The 10,962-nt window shown below is 40.3% G+C and overlaps 1 protein-coding gene across 1 annotated transcript; it reads left to right on the top strand.

Moving 5' to 3' along the window:
• Positions 1-5,227: 5,227 nt before the first annotated feature.
• LOC135085597 (uncharacterized) lies at positions 5,228-5,917 on the top strand. The gene has a single exon (XM_063980370.1). It carries the CDS (start codon positions 5,228-5,230, stop codon positions 5,915-5,917), a length of 690 nt encoding a protein of 229 aa, XP_063836440.1.
• Positions 5,918-10,962: the final 5,045 nt, after the last annotated feature.

Raw genomic sequence — 10,962 nt, 5'->3', positions numbered from 1 at the left:
TACCTACCACAATATTCAGCGGAACAAACCACGTTCCTGGGCCTTCGATTTTGCGGAATAATTCACAAATATGCGAGCATGACGCCTCCTTAACCATTCTGGCCAGTTCACTCCTGCAGTGGAGACTTAATGACTTGATTAAAAAATATTCAGTACTGCACTGGTCCCATTGATGTATGTCAGTCACTATTGAGAACGGGACTATTCCCACCTCTCGTTCCCACCGCTGCAACTCCTGTGTAGCCAGGATCTATACAGCTTGACCGCCAAAAACCTAACCAGTGAAGCTCAAGTTTGTCCGGGGGAAAGTTAAACTGTCATTAATTAGTGACAACAGGGTTGTGTCTTCTACCCAGGACATAGAAAAATCAATGAATGAGCAACCTTGGCATATGGGGCCAAATCTTTTTCCAAATAAACGTGCCAAGTCTTAAAAATCTAAAATTCCAAAATCCTGTTTAAGCAGGAAATATTAAAACCGTATATTAGAGCTAATTTTATTGATCTTTTTTGAAAGCAGTTGTTCGCGCTGCTACATCAGCGCCACCACCGGCGACGCTAGCGCCCCCTATTATATTCAAGCATGCTCCATAGAAAGAGGTCTATGGAGCCGAGAGAATTTTTGTCTATGCGACGACCGCCAACGAAAGCGTCGCTTCCATTTTTTTTACCGCCAACGAAAAAGGCTTTATTTTCTGTAATGTACCTATAATATTGTTTAAACCGAAGTAAACCCCAATGTTCACCGAAGAATGGCTTATTATTGAAAAGGCCCCTATTTTCAAGATCCTACAATACTACAAACTATAACCCAAGCAGCAACATGTTTTTGGCGACCGTAGACATCACGAACACGAAGAAAACTGCTGAAAAAACGATGATTCCGATGAAGAACCGATGCTAAACCCAAATCCAGGCCTCCATCCAAGATTCCAAGCACCTATAACCTATTGCACGATTGTAATGCGCATGGAGTGTCGTAAAGTGTTTCATCCAAAGTTTTCATGTTAACTCGCTAAGTATATTTTCAAATTCTCCAAGCAACAGGTGGGTTCTTTTCTTGTCGCTCTTCACTGTCTTCCTGTTTGTGCCTTCGCTATTAGCTTTGCACGCATTAAACACCACACGCCGAACTGTTTCAGTCTAATCGGGCCTACAACGTGGGGGTGCCTATCACGCGTGCTAACCTCTGAGCTGCCGATCTCCGCTTCTGCTGCGGGCGGCGTCAGGGCAGTTGTAAAGCTTCGGGGCATCGGGCTGAGGCTGCGACGCGCACGAGTTGCGCAAAGGACCACTATACAAGTTTGACCTGCACATTTTATTTGCTTATTTCATTGTTTGTGCGCCAATATGTCTGAGAGTGATGACTATAACGAGAGTTCCGCCAAATTGGACCTCACTAAATTGTATAGGCAACGTAGTTCTATCAAAGGCCGTCTAACTTCAATTAAAAACTACTTGCAAACTATTAAATTGATCAACCCGAGTGACCTTAAAGGTGCAAAACTTAAGGAGCTCACTATTCGGTTAGAAAAATGTCAAGAACTATTTTCATCCTTCGATAAATTGCAAACTTTAATAGAAAATAATTCTGACAATTTAGATATTCAATTACAAGAGAGAGAATCAATAGAAAGTGACATGTACTCTGCCTTGTCTAGCTTCCAAGAAATAATTGAGTCTGCTACTCCAAATTCCAATTCAAAGTTTTGTGATGCATGTAGTGTTTCCAACGGCAGTCACTCACAAGAATTTAATAATATCAAGTTACCAACTATAAAATTGCCTACATTTGATGGAAATTACCTAAAATGGCTAGAGTTTCATGACACTTTTGATTCATTAATTAATTCCAATGATTCTATTCCGGCAATAAACAAATTTCATTATCTCAGATCATCACTAGAGGGAAGTGCTCTTGTTGTTATAAAATCTATTGAATTTACATCCAAAAATTACCTTGTTGCTTGGGAATTGTTATGCGAGAGATACAACAACAAAAATATTTTGATTAATAATCACCTAAAGTCATTGTTTTCAATTGAGATAATTAACAAAGAGTCTTATAAGGCATTACGCTATTTAATTGATAATGTCACTAAAAACTTGAGATCTTTAAATACTTTGGGTCTGCCCACCGATAGTTGGGATGCCTTGATAATATATTTAGTATCTTCTAAATTAGATACTTCTACCAATTGTAAGTGGGAAGAGCATAAGAGTACCTTACCAAGCTTGCCCACACTAGATAATTTCTTTACATTTTTGCGAAATAGGGCTGCTATTTTAGAAACTACCTCTATAAATAAGGTGGAGAAGCCCGTCTATCAAACTAAAAGTTTTCAAAAGTCTAACAATAATACAACCAAGTCTTTTTCAGTGTCATTGGAAGACAATAGTGATGCAATTGCCACATCCTATACCCCTACATGTGTCATTTGTAGTCAATCTCATCCAACTCACCAATGTCCAACTTTCAAAAAGTTGTCTGTTGAAGACAGACTCAATGAAGTTACTCGACTAAAGTTATGTAATACTTGCCTTCGTAAGGGCCATATTTCTTCTCAGTGTAGACTGAAAGGATCATGTCGTATGTGCAAGTCTAGGCACAATACTTTGTTACATTTTGACAAACCCAATATTAAGGAAGCCGATAACATTACTGTTCCTTCCTTGCCTATATCTCTCTCAGCTGTTTCAGTTGGCCAAGTCCTCCTATGTACTGCTATGGTTGAGATTGAATCCAATAATAAGTTGTACCAAGCGCGTGCTCTGCTAGACACGGGCAGCCAATCGTCTTTTGTGACTGATGCATTTATACAAAAATTAAGTTTGCTTACCGAGGACATCAACTCGATGAGTGTGTCTGGGATCAACAATGTCGCGTTTTCTATAACAGAACGTTGTAAGTTAACTCTAAAATCCAAGGTTAGTTCATTCAAGAAGCAGGTGCAGTGCTTAGTTGTGCCTGAGATAACTGGACTATTACCATCTATGAATGTTAATATTGAACATCTTAACTTGCCTACCGATCTTGAGCTTGCAGATCCTCTATTTTACTGTCCCTCCACTGTCGATATACTTTTGGGGGCAGACGTTTTCTGGGATATTGTAGGTTCAAAGCGAATTAAGTTAGGATCCAACCAACCTATTTTGCAACAATCCCACTTAGGGTGGTTAATTTCTGGGCCTATAAGTAATACCCAGCCTAATAAAGTAAACTAATTTCTGGGCCTATATGTGATACCCAGCCTAATAAAGATTAATTTCTAGGCCTATATGTAATACCCAGTCTAATTTATACTAATTTCTGGGCCTATAAGTCATACCCAGCCTATTCTACAATCAAATTCTAATGTTCATTGTTATTTCAGTAAGGAAATACATGATTCACTAAAGTTATTTTGGGAAATTGATTAATTTCACCCCCATATGTTAAAGTTAAAAGTTACCTAATTTTAAACAAAAAGACAAGATATTTTAGGGGTAAGTTAGTCTCCTAAACTAGATTAATTGCATTTCAATTGATATCGATTCAAATTTTCCAATTACTAAACTATTTATGATTATTCTATTTTATGCATGACATGTAAAATCTTTGACCCACTGGGACTATTATCTGCATGCACTATTAAAGCCAAAATTATGCTACAAAAACTTTGGAGCCTAAAATTGGACTGGGATGATCCAGTGCCGCCTAACTTATCCAAAGATTGGTCTATAATTGCCAACAATCTAAATAAACTATCTTCATTATTATACATACCTCGCCATGTTGTTTGTAATGAACCCATACCAATTGAGTTGCATTGTTTTGTGGACGCATCACAGGATCCCTATGGCACCTGTATCTATCTGCGCTCAATTGACAAAGATAACAATGTTTCAGTCAAGTTATTATGCGCCAAGGCTCGAGTCGCGCCTATCAAACCTACAACTATTCCGCGACTGGAGCTCTGTGGTGGCCTCTTGGGAGCTCGCCTATGTTCTAAATTGATAAAATCTCTAAAATTGGATTTTAAACAAGTAGTATTTTGGACTGACTCTACAATTTTATTAAGTTGGATCAAAACACCTCAAAAATTACTAAAAGCCTTTGTTTCTAACAGAATTCAAGAAATTAACGAGCTCACAAGCGGTCACACTTGGCGACACGTTCCTACGGATCTCAATCCGGCTGATTTGGCCTCTCGAGGAGTCGAACCCCAAGACCTAGAACCTACTAGTATATGGTGGTCAGGGCCTCCTTACCTAGCACACGATTATGTAGAGTGGCCACAGCAACTTATTAATTTTTCTGTTGAAGTTCCCGAATTAAAAGTTCATTTTAAATATTGAAAAACCTACATTTATTGATTTTGACAAATATTCATCCTATAGTAAATTAAAAAGAATATTTGCCTATGTATTGCGATTTGCCAACAATGTTAATAAAAACAAAGCTAAGATTACGGGCTCACTACAAGAGTTGAATAAATCTCAAACATTGTTAATTAAATTCTGTCAATTTGAATCTTTTCATACAGAAATTAATGCTATTTCAAAGAGCCAACCATTGCATCATAAGTCTAAACTTTTACCTCTAAATCCATTCCTCGACGCAGATGGCGTCCTACGAGTAGGAGGAAGGCTAAAATTATCTAATCACGAGTTCGATAAAAAACATCCTATAATTTTAGATAAACATCGATTAACTAGATTGATTTTAATTGATGAACATTTACGTCTTTTACACGCAGGGCCTCAGCTCCTGCTAGCTTCCATCAGGGACACCTTCTGGCCCCTGGGTGGCAGGGCGCTTGCTCGCAGCGTCACGAAGGCCTGCGTCACTTGCATCCGTTGGCGCGGCAAGACTATGCAGCCCCTTATGGGCCACTTGCCGGTCAACCGCACTAATGTGTCATTCCCATTTTATTATTGTGGCGCCGATTTTGCCGGGCCATTTCAAATATCCAGTCGTAAAGGACGTGGCAATCGCATCACCAAATGTTATCTATGTATATTTGTATGTCTTACAACCAAGGCTGTCCACCTTGAGGTGGTCAGTGACCTAAGTACTGAAGCTTTTATTTTATGTCTTCGACGTTTTGTATCTCGCCGCGGCAAACCCCATACGATCCATTGCGACAACGGCACTAACTTCGTTGGGGCAAACAATGAACTAAGTAGAATGTTGCGGTCAAGTCGTCAGCCCGTATGCAATTTCACTAGTAGCGAAGGCATAACCATGAAGTTTATACCGGCATACTCCCCCAATTTCGGCGGTTTATGGGAGGCCGGCGTTAAATCGTCAAAATTTCATTTAAAACGGGTCGCGGGCAATAGTTCACTAACATTTGAAGAACTTACTACGCTCTTCGCGCAAATAGAGTCAATCCTCAATTCCCGCCCCCTGTCACCTCTATCTTCCGATCCTCTTGACCTGACTCCTATCACTCCTGGCCACTTCCTCATCGGTCGTCCACTCATGTCGGTGCCATCTCATCCGCCTGAAGAACTGAAGTCTACCAATCGCTACCACATCATAGAGAGACTCCGGCAGCAATTTTGGGACAGATGGAGGACGGAGTACCTATCAGAGCTCCAGGTCCGAACGAAGTGGAGGACAATGCAGCATCAAGCCAAGGAAGGCGACCTGGTCCTACTCAAAGAAGACCACGCCCCACCTATGAAATGGCGCCTAGGACGGATTGTCAAACTCTACCCCGGACCCGACAATATCACCAGAGTTGTAGATGTCAACACGGCCAAAGGAATTGTCCGCCGTGCTCTCAACAAGCTCGTCGCACTGTCGCCTTCGAATGAAGTTGAAACCCAGTCACCTGCTTTCAACGGGCCCCAGTATGTTCGCGCTGCTACATCAGCGCCACCACCGGCGACGCTAGCGCCCCCTATTATATTCAAGCATGCTCCATAGAAAGAGGTCTATGGAGCCGAGAGAATTTTTGTCTATGCGACGACCGCCAACGAAAGCGTCGCTTCCATTTTTTTTACCGCCAACGAAAAAGGCTTTATTTTCTGTAATGTACCTATAATATTGTTTAAACCGAAGTAAACCCCAATGTTCACCGAAGAATGGCTTATTATTGAAAAGGCCCCTATTTTCAAGATCCTACAATACTACAAACTATAACCCAAGCAGCAACAGCAGTTATATTTTATTGCTAAAATGTCAATTGATTGAGGTTTTTCTATGTTTTAACTTATATGACTAATCTTTCTAGTCTTTATGCATCGATAGTCATAACCTATAACATCATCCGTTACAATAATAAAATATTGTTATTAAAAGTTTTTAAATCGGAAGCTAAAAAGTTCTTGGATTGGACTCCCAAACGCGACATCTTATTTTCTTCCGCCACTGGTTTAAATACAATACCAGCAATGCTGGAATTAGTAAAATCGTACTTATGACTTTTTACTGACACTGCTACATTCATCTTCCACCCCTAGGCACTCCATAGTTTTTTTATGCTTAACAAGGCAGGTATTTGACCGCAATCGCCTTGTAAGTGCCTATTCACTCTCGCCTTGAAATGGCCCGGATTATAGTGTTCGAGAAAGACAGCAGCAGGCAGCGAATTCCAGTCCCTAGCTGTTCGAATTATACACGAGTCGTCGAAACGCTTAGTGCAAGCTGGTGGAATTTCGACAATGTAGGGATGGTACGCTTACCTGCGTCTGGTTCCCCGGTGATGGAAGGGGGCTGGTGGAATTAGGTCGGTGCCCAAAACAATGTTACTTACCACCACCCCTGATCTACAAATATCTTTCCACCATTGAGCTACCATCTCTAAAACTGAGCTGCAGTCCAAAACAAACAGCAATTGTATATTATGTACCTGACCTAATACCATTTTGAGAAAGGTCAGGCATGAGTCAACGCTCCTAATATACGCAGACCTTATTCAGCATTGTTTCAATATGATTATGATTTACTCATGCTTGCATATTCATAACGACAGATGGCGTTATGAAGGCCACGAATCACGGTATTGAGAATAAAATATCACGGGACTGTTCCCACCTCTCGTTCCCATCGCTGCAACTCCTGTGTAGCCAGGATCTGACTTGACCGCTAATAACCCAACCAGTGAAGGTCAAGATTGTCCCGGGGAAAGTTAAACTGTCATTGGACTCGCAAGAAATCTGTCATCAGTACATAGGCCCTTTCCAGGGCGCTTATATGTCCCAAATATAGCTTGCCCTACCACCACTTCGGGACAATATATAGGCTGGTGCTGAGAAGAAGTGGCGGAAGAAACTCCGTCACCTTTGCCAGCCTCTTTTTCAATTAGATACAGAAAATGCTTACTTTAAACAAGATTATAGATACCGCGATATCGAAGGGTAGCAAGAGTTATTGGTAGAGTCTGGTCTGTGAGCAAGTAGAATTTTGTCCAATGACCCCTAGCTACCCATCCTTATCGCTCGCGCGTAATTATATTACTATCGCGCTCGCACACACACTGCGGGTGCCATCATCACACAGTCGCGACAGCAATATAATTACCAGGCTTTAACTCCGTTCATTTCAGCCAAATGACATCCACTGCTTCACAAAGGCCTCCCTCAAGGTTTCCACAACGAGCGGTCCTGTGCTGCCCACGTCGTAAGATCAGGCCTGTCAAATGTATTATACATCTTTGGTATAAACAGGTTTAACCACAACAGGGCGAGCGGGGCACATAGCTCGTAGAGACGATGGCCGTTGGGGCAGAAAAATTCTCGAGTGGCGACCACGGGCTGGAAGACGTAGCGGGGGCAGGCCTCCTACTAGGTGGACCGACGATCTGGTAAAGGTCGCGGGAGGAGCCTGGATGTGGCAAGCGCAGGACCGTTCATTGTGGAAAACCTTGGGGGAGGCCTAGGTCCAGCAGTGGACGTCATTTGGCTGAAATGAACGAACCAACCGCAATAGAGAATCTCACCTGATGGAATGTGATGATCAGGCTGAAGGTGGAAGCGAACGTCAGCCGGAATCCTCAACCACAGGAACTAGCTTTGAAGACCAAAGTTGTCCACGTGACAACTCGCTCTACATTCGATGAAATTCAAAGTGTTTGAAAGAAATTTTTTTTTCATTTCGTCCAAAATCTTTAGACTACAATATCAGTATTAGTACATAGTTTGTTTAAATGTTTTAAAGTAATTAAGACTTCACTACACATTAGAACGCAAAATAACACGTAAAGAAGAAGAAAGAAAGAAAATAATTTTATTTTGACAACAACAGATTCAGGGAACAAAGACATACATAAAAAAATAACATAACATTATATTAATTAATTAATTAATTAAAAACATTATTTATTTATTTATCATTCATTTGCATATTAGCATCATACAAAACATGTATCATAATGACCGATCGTTCTTTTCATTCAATCAAATTATTGGATTTTCCATGACATTGTTTATCTTAATTGATTTCCAATATTAGCACGAATTATAAATTAATTAAGAGTTTTGAATCCCTGAACCTATAATTAAACATTATCTATACTTATAATAAGTCTGTAGAGAGGTCAATTCTGTACATGAAATATATTTTCAAAATTAATATCAGGGGGTGATTAGTGATCGATACTGATGCCAAAAATGCAATCAGTAAAATTTTTGTCTGTCTGTCTGTCTGTCTGTCTGTCTGTCTGTCTGTATGTTCCTTATAGAAACAAAAACTAATTGACGGATTTTAACGAAACTTGGTACAATTATTCTTCGTACTCCTGGGCAGGTTATAGGATACTTAGGAATTCCCACGGGCACGGGAATTAGCGGGAAAATCCTTTTGTATGAAAAATCTAAACTGCTTAAGTTAGACGCTTGAAATTTGGCATGCAGGTACCTTAGTAAACTTAAAGCTTAGTTACAACAGGATATTGCAAAATTCCCACGGGAACGGGAGTTAACGGGAAAAAACATTTGTATGAAAAATCTAAACCGCTTAAGTTAGACGCTTGAAATTTGGCATGCAGGTACCTTAGTAAACTCAAAAGCTTAGTTACAACAGGATATTGCAAAATTCCCACGGGAACGGGAGTTAGCGGGAAAAAACATTTGTATGAAAAAATCTAAACCGCGTAAGATAGATGAAGGGGGTAAAACGGGATCCACGCGTACGAAGTCGCGGGCGGCCGCTAGTACTAAATAAAGTTAATTATATTTAAATTTATTTATGACTGCATCTAAAATTCTGAAGTGCGTCCGAAATATTAAACTTTTTAGCCTTGCCTTCTATGGAATTTGATTAAGCTGTGTTTGGCTTTTGGTCGGTAAAAAATGTCAGATCTTTCTTAGAGACATTACAGGTTAAGGTTTTTGTAAATAGTCAATTTAATTAAATGGCAACACTGGACGTAAGCCTCTCTCAAGGAAAACCACAAAGTGCAATAATAAAGAATCATCTTGGAGAGTCGAACCTTAACATCGAGCTCCTATGTTCTTCTGATTAATTTCGTTGCGGGTCCAATGACAGTTTAACTTTCCCCCAGGACATACTTGGCCTCCACTGGTTGGGTTATCGGCGGTCAAGCTGTAGATCCTGGCTACACAGGAGTTGCTGCGGTGGGAACGAGAGGTGGGAATAGTTCCGTTTATTTGTATGTAGGTTATGTAGGTACATCACAAAAATCAAAACACACTTATATTAGCATTTCTTTGTTAATAAGGTGTATTTGTTGTTATTACTTTGTATTATTATTTGACGTCAGAGAGTGATTCAATAAATCAGAACGGTCACCCATCATCTCTTAACCACTGCGTGGGTTGCTTAACTCAATTAATCACTGACAATTTAATGGGATCACATATTTGCTTAAGAAAATATCTTCCTTTGTACAATTAATTAATTGACAGCTAATCTTCATAATTATACGACGCAGTAAACAATGGGCTTTATTATTTCATAACCGATCGGTTTAATTGTAATCTTTTGTAAAATAAGGAAAACTGATGATGTATATAATGTACGTAGACGTAATTATACATTACCTACGCATAATGTATTTGTTTTTCTAACTTTATGAAGATTTTCAATCTAATATAACTTAAAGGTGACTGACTGACTCAGTCAGACATAGTGATCGATCAACGCACAGCCCAAACCACTGGACGGATCGGGCTGAAATTTGGCATGCAGGTAGATGTTATGACGTAGGCATTCGCTAAGAAAGGATTTTACGAAACTCCACCCCTAAGGGGGTAAAACGGGATCCACGCGTACGAAATCGCGGGCGGCCGCTAGTTCTCAAATATTTACTAGGTATTATTTAAAATTTTGTTTGTCCGTATTCTTTAAAAAATTAAAAGGTACCTATTCATGTAGACCGAAGGTGGAAGCGAGCTTCACCCGGAATCCTCAACCACAGAGGAACTGGCTATCTTACCTCTAACTCCCGAAACACAACAATGCTGTTAACATTGTTTTTATGGCGACAGACATAGTAAGATGGTGGTAGCTAGCTAGGCGGACTTAAAACAAGCCCTACCACCATCCAAACCGATAAAATTTGCCCCCACTGGGAATTGAACCCGAGTCTTACCACTAGACCACAGAAGCGGTAAAATTTTATAGTATTATTGCCATTTTACCAATGTTTTACCTGTCATCGTATATTTTCGCGAGCGAATCCGTGAGAAAAGGTATTGTCTTAAATGATTTGCATATAGGTATCATCAAGAGATAGGCATTATGTCCAAAGGCTTTCAGTCTGGTCAGGGCTGAGTACATCCGGTCTGCAATGGCGTAAGCGACCTCATTGTAATAGGTGCAGTCGGGTAGAAAAGGCTTCTAAATTTTCTTGTTTACTTTCATTTTTAGAACGAGATTATTTACGCCTCTCGTTCCCACCGCTGCAACTCCTGTGCAGCCAGGATCTACAGCTTGACCGCCAATAACCCAACCAGTGAAGGTCAAGTTTGTCCCGGGGGAAAGTTACTGTCATTGGACCCGCAACGAAA

This window comes from Ostrinia nubilalis, chromosome 29 (assembly GCF_963855985.1).
Source record: "Ostrinia nubilalis chromosome 29, ilOstNubi1.1, whole genome shotgun sequence".
Lineage (NCBI taxonomy): Eukaryota > Metazoa > Arthropoda > Insecta > Lepidoptera > Crambidae > Ostrinia > Ostrinia nubilalis.
Note: the sequence above shows the minus strand (reverse complement) of the source record. Positions and strands in the feature narration are given on the sequence as shown.

Bases quoted from the DNA above. Each gene is read 5' to 3' on its own strand.
- LOC135085597 (XM_063980370.1), top strand. From the start codon at position 5,228: ATGAAGTTTATACCGGCATACTCCCCCAATTTCGGCGGTTTATGGGAG.